The 14,505-nt window shown below is 40.9% G+C and overlaps 1 protein-coding gene across 3 annotated transcripts in view; it reads right to left on the bottom strand.

Annotated features, from left to right (window-relative positions):
* Positions 1-12,766, bottom strand: part of LOC306852683 (uncharacterized protein) — a 35,612-nt gene extending 22,846 nt beyond the window's left edge. The window contains exons 1-3 of one of the 3 annotated variants that reach the window (XM_079389715.1): positions 12,606-12,763; positions 10,195-10,455; positions 127-2,456 (exon numbers count right to left, since the gene is read on the bottom strand). In XM_079389715.1, coding sequence (XP_079245841.1) covers positions 1,483-2,456; positions 10,195-10,255 — 1,035 coding nt within the window. In that variant the 5' untranslated portion in view covers positions 10,256-10,455; positions 12,606-12,763 and the 3' untranslated portion in view covers positions 127-1,482. Of the gene's footprint in view, positions 1-126; positions 2,457-10,194; positions 10,506-12,605 lie in introns of those variants that run through there. The other 2 variants (XM_079389716.1, XM_079389714.1) reach the window with 2 other exon arrangements.
* Positions 12,767-14,505: the final 1,739 nt, after the last annotated feature.

The raw sequence follows: 14,505 nt of genomic DNA, 5'->3' as shown, positions 1-14,505 counted from the left end.
TCTGTGTTTATACTGTATGTTTGTTTTATAACACCAGTCAGGAACAGTGCTCCTAGTTTGTTTGGATGCAAAAAAATGCAATGACAGTAAAGGCATTAAATTAAATTCAATAAAAATTCAATTCAATTCAATTTAAAAGCTTTATTGAGATATTTTAAAACAGAAAGCCCAATAAGTAAACATTTTCCATATGCAAATACAATTAGCTGACAAAAGTTGATAAAATATAAAAAGTAAAGAATTTATTACAAATATGGGTATCATTAAAGGGGAAAGGGAAGTGGTGTGTGGCCAAGTATGGTGACCCATACTCTGAATTTGTGCTCTGCATTTACATTTACTCATTTAGCTGACGCTTTTATCCAAAGCGACTTACAATTGCTATATGTCAGAGGTCGCACGCCTCTGGAGCAACTAGGGGGTTAAGTGTCTTGCTCAGGGACACATTGGTGTCTCACAGTGGATTGAACCCAGGTCTCACACCAAAGGCATGCGTCTTATCCACTGCGCCATCACCACCCCTAACATTTAACCCATCCAAGTGTACACACAGTAGTGAACATACACCCAGAGCAGTGGGCAGCCAATGCTGCGGCGCCCGGGGAGCAGTTGAGGGGTTCGGTGCCTTGCTCAAGGGTCTCACCTCAGTCGTAGTATTGAGGGTGGAGAGTGTTGGTTATTCACTCCCCCACCTACAATCCCTGCCGGACCTGAGACTCGAACCCATGACCTTCGAGTTACAATTCCATCTCTCTATCGGCCACAACTGCCCCCCTATTAAGGTGTAAACGGTATTACTATTCTTACGATACTGCACATCAATCCGCTTTAACAGTATAATTTTTCTTCTTCTCTCTTTTAATGAAAAAAGGGCCCATTTCATACCAGGTTCTGGTACCATCACTTTTTACACGAGAGACTGAAATGGATCAATTACAAAGCTTCATGGCAGCATGTCTTGCTTCTGTGTTTCTAAGTACACCGTAAGTGGAAGAACAGTAATTTAAAAAACAACAGTGAATAAAAAGGGTTAAACATAAATCTCAGCTCTCTTAAAGTGTTACAGTCTCTTCTTCAGCTTCCTGAACAAGAACAGTTTGTACTTCTACTTTCCTTCATGAAAGAGTAAAAAAACTACAGTTGATAAATATGCATTATAAGACATTTGAACATAATATGAAACTCATAAGAAAGCACAAGAATATCATTTATATCATGAAGCAAAATTAAACAAGAATAAAACTTATTGATATTTTTCTTTGGGGAGGAACTCCATCTTTGAGTTGATCTGAATCTCAGGTGAATCTGCTGGTTTTGAAGATGAACATGAACGTTATTCACTGTGAAAACTTTAGATAATGTTTCTTTGTAATGTCACTTGTAATGTCTAGTTAGGACAGATTTATCCAGATTGCTTGAAGTATTATTGTGTCACATTTGGTGAGCGATATCAGACCTGAAAGTACTGGATCTGAAGATGATCTACTTAATGTGCTTGTGTTTTGTATGACTGTGTAGAGAAGATGAATCCCTGAAACACTTCCCACATGCAGTGCAGTGATACGGTTTCTCTCCAGTGTGGATCCTCTCATGTGTTTTCCGACTTGTTGACTGATTGAATCTCTTGTCACAGTGAGAACACTTGTAAGGTTTCTCTCCAGTGTGAATTCTCTCATGTGTTTTAAGGTTTCCTGAATTGACGAATCTCTTGTCGCAGTGTGAACACTTGTAAAGATTTTCTCCAGTGTGAATCCTCTCATGCAGTTTTAAACTGCTCGCTGTAGTAAAAGTCTTTTCACACTCAAAGCACATGTACTCTCTCACACCAGTATGCATTTTTTGATGTCCTTTCAAATGTTGTAGACGTGAAAAACTCTTTCCACACAAATGACAAGAATGTGGCTTCTCTTTTGTATGAACTCTTATGTGCTGCTTCAGATGTGAATCTCTCAGAAACATTTTGTCACATTGATCACATGCGTACAATTTCTCTCTAGTGTGAACATTTATGTGTGCTTTAAGATGTGCTAATTGTATGAAACTCTTCCCACACTGATCACAAGTAAACGGTTTCTCTCCAGTATGAATTCTCATATGTGCTGTAAGTAGTCCTTTTAGTGTGAAACTCTTCCCGCACTGATCACATGTATGCGGTTTCTCTCCAGTGTGAATCCTCTCATGTGTTTTCAGATGTACTGACCGACTGAACCTCTTGTCACATTGTGAACACTTGTGAGGTTTCTCTCCAGTGTGGATGTTCATGTGACGCTCAAGACTTGGTTTGCTTGAGACACTCTTTCCACACTGAATGCAGATGAAAGATTTCTTAGCTCTTCTTTTCTTTAAATCTTTCTGTTTGGTTTGAGAGCAACTCAAAGGTTTTTCTCCAGGTTGGACATGACTCTTCTCCTCAATTTCACTCAATTCTTCATTCTCATCGATTTCTTCAATCAGCTCTAAATAACAGTAACAATTGTTCATGGTCAGTAACTCGTAAAAAGCAGAGAAATGTAGAATTAAAAATGAACCCTGATATAACAATATAAAGTAGATCATTCTTATACAATATTTTGGCCATTTTTATGCATTTTTTAAGTTATACGTCCCTGAAATCTTTCCATAAATGAGGTACATTGATCTTCAAATTATTATTTTTTAAAACATTATAGGCAAAAATCCTAAATAATGATATATTTCTATAGGAAGAACTATTAAACATGTTTTATTCATTCACTACAAAATTATTTAACACAATGTTATTGAAAAAACTATACCGAGTTCATAGAAAGTGTCCCTTACAGGGCTCCAGACTAACATTTGTTAGCAGTGGCACCAGAGCCACTAAGTTCAACAGATGGTGGCACCAGAAGCAGGTTTGGTAATCATAAAATTACTATTGTTTTGCATTGAAAAGTGTCAATACTACATTAATTCGGGCACCCAACATGACAAGATGATGATATTATTAAGCTCCTTGTGTAGCTGAATCTGCACTGGTTGGTTTGTCCAGTTTTCCCTTTGTTTTGATTCTAGTTAGCGCTGTGATGTAATTGTGACGTCGGCCCTAAAAGGGTCTATAATATTTTTGTTATAGGCTACTATGGGATATCTACACCAGTAAAAGAAACAAAACTCCAGAGGACATTGAGCAAATAAATATAACAATAGGGTGAAAAAATGACAAACTACTTCCATGCTTTCCCTCTCTCTCCCGTTCGCACGCACACGGAGAAGCGAACAGAAACTTTTCAGCACTGCCCCGCTGTCACAGATCGACCAGGCTCTCACTCCAGCCAATCACAGTGAGCACCCTCACCCGAGTTCTAATGAGCACACCTGCACATCATCATCACCTCATCAAGACACTCCATATAACCACACACCTCACTACAGTCTAACATCCGGTCTCATTCTTATGAAGTGGACTCCTGAATGTTATCTCAGCGACCTACCTGTTACTTACCTACCTGTGAACTTACCTCTTGTGTTTCCTCCGAGTGCTGTGTCCATCCGTGTCCTGGATCCCTGTTTGTCCTCCCTGGAGCTTGGCGACGAAGCGTCGAGGTGTGTGTTTCCCGTTCATCCACGAGCTCCTGTCAGAAAACACCACAGTTCAGTGAGATTCCCATCTCATCATTCAACATCTCTGCATCTGATACTCACTGCTACATTCTCCTGCTATTGCTCATCTGTCAAATAAACCTTACCTTGTTTCTATCCCGAGTGTAAAGTCTGCTTCTGTAACAGAAGACCGGACCCACACCGAAGGTTAAGATGAGCAATCCGGATCCGTTTTAGGAGCTCGTGGATCACCTCCGACGAGTTCTCTCCCCAGCATCACCGCCAGCACCACCGATCACCCCAGTCACCGGAACCACAGCTTCTTCTCCGCCTATGATCTACAGTCCCATGGCCAGACCAGCGCCCTTCTCTGGTGTGGCGGAGGAGTGCAACGGGTTCCTTCTACAATGCTCGTAAAATATCGACATGCAACCGCATCTGTACCCTTCAGAAAAATCTAAGATTGCCTTTATAGTATCACTTCTCTCTGGCAAGGCATTACAGTGGGCTGAAACTATTTTCTCTCAGTCAGGTCCAGTAACTCAATCTTATCAGAGTTTCACAGCCCACTTTCGTGAAGTGTTCGGGCGAGTAGATGGGGATCCATCCATTAGCGATCGGCTCTATCATCTCTGCCAGTTCCATTCATGATTATACCCTGCAGTTTAAGACCCTGGCGGTGGCTAGTGGATGGAACGAGAGGGCCCTACTCACCACCTTCAGTCAAGGTCTAGAGCCCAAATTGCGGTTGCAACTAGCTAACTTGGATAATTCCTGTGGATTGAAGAAGTTCATTCAGCAATCTCTCCACGTTTCCACACGCATGCAATCCTGTTTCACCGACCAACCATCACTAGCCCGTTGTTCTCCTCCCATTCGCCACCCAGAGGCTACCCTCCCTCCAGAACCCAACCCAGAACCCATGCAAACGGATCGTACTCACCTTACCGATCACGAGCGGCAAAGGCGACTGAAAGAAGGGCTTTGCCTGTACTGTGGAAAGGGTGGGCATATCAGATCGACCTGCCCCGTTCGCCCACCGCAACTCTTGGTGAGTGCCATTCAACCCATCTCTCAGAATATGAAGCCGGTCACTACGAATATCTAGTAATGCTGTATGGCCTTGTCAACGCCCCCTCAGTATTCCAGGATTTTATGCACGAGGTGCTCCGGGAGTATCTCCACAGGTTCGTCCTAGTTTACATCGATGATATCCTCATCTACTCTCGGAGCTTGGCTGAACATCGCCACCACGTTGCGGAGGTCTTACAACAACTCAGGAAATTTCATCTATTAATCAAAGCCGAGAAATGCTCATTCCATCAACCCTCCGTACATTTCCTGGGTTATATCATCGACAGTGGTGGCATCCGAATGGACGAGGGGAAGGTGGAGGCAATCTGAACCTGGCCGGTACCCTCCACTATTAAAGAGCTCCAGACATTCTTAGGCTTTGCCAATTTTTATAGAAGATTCATCCAGGATTACAGCACCATTACCAGTCCCCTCGCCAACCTGCTCAGAAATAGGCCCAAGTCTCTGTCCTGGACTCCAGCTGCCACAGAGTCCTTCATAAGAATCTGCAGTACCTGAGAGAGGCCAAATGACTCCACCCCCGTCAGGCACGTTGGGCCCTCTTCTTCACTCGTTTAAATTTTTCGATATCGTACCATCCAGGATCCTGAAATATCAATGCAGATGCCCTGTCCCGTATTCATGCTACTGAAAAAAATCGACGAAGTTCCTGAAACAATCATCCCAGATAAGATCTTCACCTGCCCCATCCAGTGGAGCTCAGAACTAGCCACTCCTGCCAATGCCTCCACCGCCACTCTGCCGGGCTGCCCTCCTGGTAAACAATACATTCCCAGACTACAACGCACTTCCATCATCTGCTCTGCTCACGATTCTCTGGGCACTGGCCACCCAAGGACCAACAGTACCCTCTTGCTTTTGAAAGATCGATACTGGTGGCCCAGCATGGCCAGGGATGTGAGAAGGTTCGTTCAGGGATACGTGGAGTGTGCTATGTCCAAAAGCCCTCGCCACTTACCAGCAGGCAAACTCCTCCCACTGCCCGTTCCCAATCGTCCATGGTCACATCTGGGAGTAGACTTTGTGACTGACCTTCCAGCATCGGACGGAAATACTTGTATCTTAGTAATTGTGGATAGATTCTCCAAGTCTTGTCGACTGCTTCCCCTTAAAGTCTGCCCACCGCCATGGAACTCCTCTTCAATCATGTATTCAGGTACTTTGGCATTCCCGAAGACTTTGTGTCGGATCGTGGTCCACAATTTGTCTCCAGAGTTTGGAAGGGCTTTTTTAAACTCCTAGATGTGACCAGGAGTCTGTCATCAGGTTACCATCCCCAGACCAACGGGCAGACGGAGAGGAAGATCCAGGAGATCGGCCGCTTCCTGGCGAACCTTCTGCCACAGCCATCAGGACTCCTGGAACCAGTTCATTGGCTGGGCCGAGTATGCCCAGAACTCATTACATCAAGCTGCTACTGGACTCATTCCCTTCCAGTGCGTGCTCGGCTACCAGCCACCCTTATTCCCTTGGTCAGGGGAACCTTCGGAAGTGCCTGCAGTGGATTACTGGTTCCGGGAGAGCGAGAGGGTCTGGGACGATGCTCATGGTGAGCTCCAGCTCCAGCAAGCAGTATGCAGGCGCAAGATGACAGCGGACCTTCGCAAGTCCGAAGCCCCGCAATACCAACCCGGACAGGCGGTCTGGTTGTCAACAAGGGACATCAAGCTGCGCCTGCCCTGCAAGAAGCTGAGTCCCAGATATGTTGGTCCCTTCACCATTTTAAAACAAGTCAACCCGGTCACCTTTCAGTTGCAGTTACCCCAACATTATCGTATCGATTCCACCTTTCACGTGTCACTCCTGAAACCTTACCACTCTCCTGTTTCTCCCTCCACCGAGCCTGGTCCGAGGGAGGAACCCCCTCTCCCATTAATTCTGGAGGACGGAGCGATATATAAGTTGAGATCTTGGACATCCGGCGCCGAGGAGAGATCATGGCCGAGGAGAGATCATGGCCGAGGAGAGATCATGGGTCCCCAGAGATAACATCTTGGACCCAACATTACTGGAGGAATTCCGTGCGACCCATCCTGACCGTCCAGCTCCCAGAGGAAGGGGAAGGCCACCACGACGTCGGGGCTTTCGGCCCTCTGGAGCGGGCCGTGGAGAGAAGGGTAATGTCACAGATCGACCAGGCTCTCACTCCAGCCAATCACAGCGAGCACCCTCACCCGAGTTCTAATGAGCACACCTGCACATCATCATCACCTCATCAAGACACTCCATATAACCACACACCTCACTACAGTCTAACGTCCGGTCTCGTTCTTATGAAGTGGACTCCTGAATGTTATCTCAGCGACCTACCTGTGAACTTACCTCTTGCGTTTTCTCCGAGTGTTGTGTCCATCCGTGTCCTGGATTCCTGTTTGTCCTCCCTGGAGCTTCACGACGAAGCGTCGAGGTGTGTGCTTCCCGTTCATCCACGAGCTCCTGTCAGAAAACACCACGGTTCAGTAAGATTCCCATCTCATCATTCAACATTTCTGCATCTGATACTTACCGCTACATTCTCCTGCCATTACTCATCTGTCAAATAAACCTTACCTTTTTTGTATCCCGAGTGTACAGTCTGCTTCTGTAACACCCGCGAATTTCTCAAACACACGTGTGAATTTTTCATCTGTTTCCCAGCCGCAAATATTTAGATCACCTCTCAAAAGAATAAGTAGGGAAGTGGCCTAATGGTTAGAGAGTCGGACTCGTAATCCAAAGGTTGTGGGTTTGAGTCTCGGGCCGGCAGGGATTGTAGGTGGGGGGAGTGAATGTCCAGCGCTCTCTCCACCCTCAATACCACGACTGAGGTGCCCTTGAGCAAGGCACCGAACCCCCAACTGCTCCCCGGGTGCCGCAGCATAAATGGCTGCCCACTGCTCCGGGTGTGTGTTCACGGTGTGTGTGTGTTCTAGTGTTGTCACGATACTGGAATTTCTAACTTCGATACGATACCTTGAAAAATATCGATACTCGATACCATTTTCGATACCACGGAGAAAAAAACTGCCACAATATTAAGGGGATAATTTTTAAAGATAAATGTAACCAGTCGAGAACATGCAGTATATTTTACATGAACAAAAAAATGTCTTGAGGTACTGCATTTATTGATTTATTTATTAATCTTTTATTAATCTTAGTTAAATGTTAATTGAAACTAACGTTTACTAATACATGTACTAATTAAAATCCAAAGTTCTATTTGTTGATATTCTCATTTGCTTCATAACCAAAATATTTCCAGATATAGGGCCCTATGAAATCCGTTTGATTTTTTTCTACATTCAATTTTTTCCATTTTAATTTTTCTAGATTCCGTTTTTTTTCCGTTTGAATTTTTCTGGACTCTTTTTTTTTTTAATGGTCAAATGAAATGCTATTAATCTAAAAGCATGTCTAATTCATTAAAATCATGAAAATTATACAATTTAACATTTAATTTATTAAGTGTAACAAAAATGACACGTTTAGGGCCGTATTAAATGTTTTATTTTTTTCTCACCTTATGTTTTATTGTTACCAAATTCTGTGTTTTAGCATGTCTATTATTTGAATGCATACAAACAATTTTGATTTATTCTTACAGTAGCCTTATGAACTGTGTTTTTCCCCTCAGAAATTCTGTGTTGTGTATTTAAATTTTACTGGATATCAGATGAAGGCATAAAACAATTTTAATTAATTTATATTTGAATTAATGAAAATTAAACATTTACATTTTTGGCAAATAAAGGGGATTTACTATTAAAATTCAAATATTTTGTGATTATTTAATTTTTTTTAAATTAACAGCTGTAGTAAGTAGCAGTATTATGTACATTCTACTAAATAATAGTAATATAGCCTATTTCTGGCACACGGTCTTTAATAGGCTGTTAAACGAACTTTTATTTTGACGGGTTGCCGTGAATACTTTTAAAGTTCTGTGTGTGTATGATATGACGCTAGTTTTACTCAAATTAAATGGTAAAATGCTCATAAAGTGCCTTTCAGATCAGTTCTGGAGATATTGTTGATGTATTTATCTCCTCATTGAGACGGCAGACGCTGAAATCACCGCGAGCGCCACATTAGTAAACAAAACCGCACGTGCAGCACATTCACACAGAGACGCGCAGAACATGCAGGATTCATATTTAAATCCACTTTTGCAGCTTAATATTTACAGATACTAGTCCATATCGCGATTTGATTTAAGTGTAATGACCTACTTTTGATTAATTCATCCAAACTTTGACAAACTCCGTGACATTCCGCGTTAAACTGTAAATTCCGTTTTAATGACTGGATTCCGTGCGCGTTCTCTGCATCGCGGAGATCATAGATCCCTACAGATAGCGCTCCTGCTGTGTTCTTTAACAACCAGAGCAGTCATCTTTCTATTCACTTCACTTGTGCTATTTAACCAGAGCGAAGGAGACGAGTGCGGTCACGTGTGGTGCTTGTCCACGCGCCTTTGGAGAGAAGTGAAAGTGACAGCTCGGCTAGTATCGGTGTATCGATACTTCGGGAAATTAATATTGGTACCGTTCAGATATTTCAGTATCGATATTTATCGAAATATCGATACTTTTGACAACACTAGTGTGTTCACTGCTGTGTGTGTGCACGTGGATGGGTTAAATGCAGAGCACGAATTCCGAGTATGGGTCACCATACTTGGCAGTATGTCACTTCACTTTAAACAAAGGTATTTCTGAACAAAATGCAAGTTTTGGCCAATCCAACCGCAGCAATATTTCAATCATAAACAGTGCAACAAAATGTTGTAAAAACACTTAAAATGCCTTAATATATTTAAAACAGTAATATTAAAAGATCAGATTCAGTAAGCACCACATTAATGATGCATAGTTTACATAGGCAAGCAGATGGGACCGGAATATGAGCGCAATCCGCTTAATGGTTCAGTGTTTTCCTTCTAATGGTTTTCTATAGGAAGCCATTTAATGTGAAACTTTGTTTATATTCCGGCTTCATCTTCTTGCCTGTACAAAATATAGATCATCAATAATGTGTCCATTGAATCTTGCCTTTTAATATCTGCGTTTTACTACATTATTACTTGATGCAATCTGCGTAAAAATAGCTGGCGGTCAGTGGAGCAAAGCTGCGTTTTTCCCGCCAAGTGGGCGTTCCTATAAGTGTGTAAGACGTGAAAACTATCAATTAGTAGAGGCTGCTGTTGAACACGGCTGAGAGACGCAAAGACGCAGGTATTCACACACGCTCTGCCTCTATCTCTCTCGAATAACTGCATTTAGACCGCTTTAATAACTGCATTAGCCTGCATATCAATGGCTCGAGATGCTGTTATTAGCTCTAAAATGTTGTTTTGGAATTTGCAATTTAAGAGATAAGGTGCGTAAAAAAAAATTGTTCAACGCACAAGATTAACAAGAAAAATGCAGTCTGGAGCCCTGCCTAGCCTTTTATTGCAAGGCTCTAAAGATTGTTTCTATTACAGCAAATCTAAATCTGCTTGAAGCTTTATAACCATAAGCACTATAAATAAACAAAGGAAAAATAAACACCAACCTGTTTGTTGTTCAGTATCTTCATCTTCAAGTTTGATTCTGCAGGGTTCTGGATCTCTCATTTTCTCTCTGTCCTCTTTAATAAACTCAGTCTCTGCAGATTTCAGCTCTTCCTGATGATCTGATGCTCGTCTTCACTTGTGAACTGATGGGAATATTCCAGCATTTATTGGTGATTTACTGTGGGCGGAGCTTCACTGATGACACGATTATTGTGGGAGGGGCTTCATTGAAGGTTAATTGCAGCATGGGAGGAGCTAATCTGCAAAAAAAGCAAAAAAAAAAAAAACAAAAGAAGAAAAATATAAGAAGCTAACAAGCCAAAAACGAATTAATTTAAACTTTTGTACTTCACGTTCCTGTAAAACAAAATGTGCTTGGCGTAATATCACAGGGTTATGGTGGTCAAGCTGAAAGACACGGACTACAGGCTATTTAAACTGAACAGTGCACTGTAAATATAATAATAATAATAATCATGTAAACGTAGGCTAGCCTGCTAACACCAAATTAAGATAAGTATGTTTGAGAGGTAACTCGTCTTTTTCTTACCATGTATAAAATAATTTTAGATACAGTTTAATAATATGAATATGATTTAATGCGCTTTTGAACTACAGGGAAACGGTGCTTTATCGTGAGCAACACCATGAACACAGATGCTGCCTATAGGCTAATTCTGTCATGTGACTTATTTGCGTTAAAGGCCCTTTTCGTGACAAAAACTGTTTCCAAACAAATTTTTGAGACATTTGAAGTATCGATATGGAATTTATGCGCTAAAGTTAAACGGAAGAAGATTTTGTCGACACATGAGAAATATAATCGATAATTGGCATTTCCATCAGCTATATCGTAAATATTTTAAAGCGCTAAATATTTTTTTTGCAAAAAAATCCTTGGATGGAAACCTGGTTAGTGTTGTATTGGTGTGAAAACGGAAAACTGGCCATCTCATGCTGCTTTTGTGAAAATGCGTTGGATATACATAATTTGTGACTAAAGACAATATTTTTGTTGTTGCTGTTTTTTGCGTACACAAGGCATTTGTTAAAATATCTTCATTTGTGTTCTGCACAAAAGGGTTTTATGGGTTTGGAGCGACATGAGCGTAAGTAATTAATGACAGAATTTACATTTGTGTGTGAAGTATGTTCAAATGTGGTTATAATTGGTCATTGTTCTGTTTTATAAACATTTTCAATATTTTAAAAATTTATTATTTTTAAAAATGATGTTTATACAGTCTACTTTAAGTACATTTGTTAATATTTATACCTCTGTGATTATGGTTTCTTTCCTTAATTATCTGAATTGTCTGCCAGCAAATATTATGCTATCACATATCTGTTTATTACGCGGAACGTCCTGAATGCTTTCATTCATATTTCGCTGTATATCCTATGTTTTTATTAATAATTTGAGTGTATTTTATAGTTCATATTTGTGTGTTTTTCAACAAATGTAAAAGGAAATACGACGCGATGACGCCATGCATATGCTAATTAACATAGGACGTCATCAAGCGACATTTGATGACTTTTCGAACTGGCTTTAGCTACTTTCCATTGAAAACAGTTGTGCAACACTGGCTCGAGCTCCCGCTTTAGGAGTGCAAGCCTTTGCAAATAAACATTCCACAATTAGTACATGCCTGTTATCTTTACAGAAAACGTACTCTGTTTCAAATAAAAAGTTGCATTATAAATTTGTGTTTATGAATTACACAGCGCGATAAACATAACACAGCTGGTCTCATGGTGCATGGCATGCTCGTCCCACTCGTGATAATGAGCTCAACAAACTCAAACAATCCATTCGCATTGCTTTCATACGTAACTTTTAACCACCGCATGCATATTCACAATAGAGGCTGGCATGTTTTCGGGAATCCCGTGGGATGGGAAACAAACTCGCTACGAATCACGTGATTGGGACGGGACAGGAAAACATGCCAGCGGGAGCGGGAATAATGATATACCCAACTTTATACACAAATAAACTGTATATTTTAATCTATAAAGACTCTACGTGTATTTGTGTGCACTCAGAATAACAACGAAACGTTGCGCTTTGACGCAGACAGGATGCACTTTAGGTCTCTGTGAACTTCAGCGAGAAACTCTAAAATATATCTATAGAGAGTGAAATGTCTGCTTTCACTACTTTCAAAAATATTCCGAATAGAAAACGTGTATGTTAGCATGGATGATTTGCATGAAATGTAATGTGTGCAACACTGTGCATAAGTCTCTTAAAGAGCATAAATGCACTCCGTGTCTCCCTCTGATTCACAATCATTCATGAAGACAGCACCAGAGAGACAATGGTAGCTTTAGCATCATTAGCCTTACAGAGTGCCAAGAAGCTCTTTCAGAAAGGCCATTTGGAAAACAAACGCGTGCTACTTACTTTGTCTGGAGCTGATGTTCGTGCACAAAGTGTTGGTATTGATCCCTACACGTATTGGGGACTTTACCGATGATTAACTGCGGTCCACTCCGAAACGCGGTCACTCTAGCCGCGCGCTGTTGTGTTGTGCGCGCATATACCGTGCATTACAGCGATCTGCCGCCGGTCTTTCGCTTTCGCATTATTATTATTATTTACTGCTTAACTTATACATATAAACAAGAACAGGGAAATAAGAGTAAGGGTAATATATATATTAAGAAAATGAACTATACTAATTAATAAAGTAATATCAGATTAACTGTCTGTAATATTATTATAATAATCTCTAAAAAAAATATTTAAAATAGGCCTTATAAAATGAAATTGTCTAAAAGTGTTAAGTAACAGCCTAATAATTATGGTTCAAACTAAATGATATCAAAATAACTGATGTTGAATTGCAAAATAAAAGCCCCCCAGAATCTAATATCCAACCTGTTTTGCTTGGCATTTCAGATAGCTCTAAAAAGGAAAGTCCCTGTTACCACAGACTAGTTTCACTTCAGATTGATAGTAGGCCACCTCAGGTTGTCTCTCGCCAAAAATCAGGCAAGTCTGATGTTGCATTACAAAATAAAAGCCTTCCAAAATCTCATATAAAGGGTGTTTTACTTGGCATTTCAGATAGCTCTAAAAAGGAGTGGCAGCTGGCTTGATTGCAGTGATTATTTCCAGGACATTTTCTTAGACAATGAAACTTGACCACAGTGTCCTCAGATGAGGGGAGCTTATAGAGACTTATGTTCGTTAGTGCATCCCAAAAGCCTCTTTGGCTCTGACATTATATCTCCAGCAGCTACAGTAATCAGTAATGTGAATGACGGAGGCGGGATGCTCACTCAGGGCTGTGTCTGTGCTTATAGAGCAGCGTCAAACATGGGCGGGACTTTTGGGATTTTGCTAAATCTGCTTCTTCCACACAGAAAGCCATGTTCAGTGAAGCTCCTCCCACAACAATCACACATTCAGCAGTTCAGCAATACATGCTGGAATATTCCCATGAGTTCACAAGTGCAGACGATCATCAGGAAGAGCTGAAATCTGCAGAGACTAAGTTTATTAAAGAGAACAGAGAGAAGATGAGAGATCCCTGCAGAATCAAACACACTGAAGATACTGAACAACTAACAGGTTGGTGTTTATTCTTCATTCTTCATTAATAATACTGACAGTTATTAAGTTTTAAGTAGTTTTAGATTGTGTTTGTTGTAACTGGAAAAATATTTAGAGTCCTGAAAGTGATATAGCTAAATAATCAAATAATAAGGGACACTTTCTGTAAACTGGGTACTTTTTTAAACAATTATTGATATTAGATAATTGTGTAGTTCATCAAACATACAATATTTAATAGTTCTCCCTATAAACATGGAATTTGTGCCTAATAATGTTTTAAAAATCATAACTTGAAGATCACTGTATACTGTATATCATTTCGAAGAAAACGAGGAGAATGAAGAATTAAGTGAAGTTGAGAGAAAAAATCACTTTGAGTTGCTTTCAAACTCAGAACGTTTTAATGAAAAGAGCCGAGAAATCATTTATCTGCACTCAGTGTGAAAAGAGTTTTGCAAGCAAACATAAATTTGACGATCACATGAGAGTTCATAGAGAAGCTGTGCACCTGTGATGAGTGCCGTGAAACATTTTTGAGGGCTTCAGTCCTGAAGAAGCACCTGAGAGTTCATACAAAGGAGAAACCCTTAGAGGATCCACACTGGAGAGAAACCGTATCACTGCACTCAATGTGGGAAGCATTTCAGTGATTCACCTGTTCTACACAAGCATACAAAAAACATCACAGTAAGGCCCGTACATACAGAGACGTGTTTAGCTGTACACGATCACAGAAAGTAGA

Source organism: Barbus barbus, assembly GCF_936440315.1.
Source record: "Barbus barbus genome assembly, chromosome: 3".
Lineage (NCBI taxonomy): Eukaryota > Metazoa > Chordata > Actinopteri > Cypriniformes > Cyprinidae > Barbus > Barbus barbus.
The sequence above is the reverse complement of the archived record's forward strand: the minus strand, read 5'-3'. Positions and strand labels throughout refer to the sequence as shown.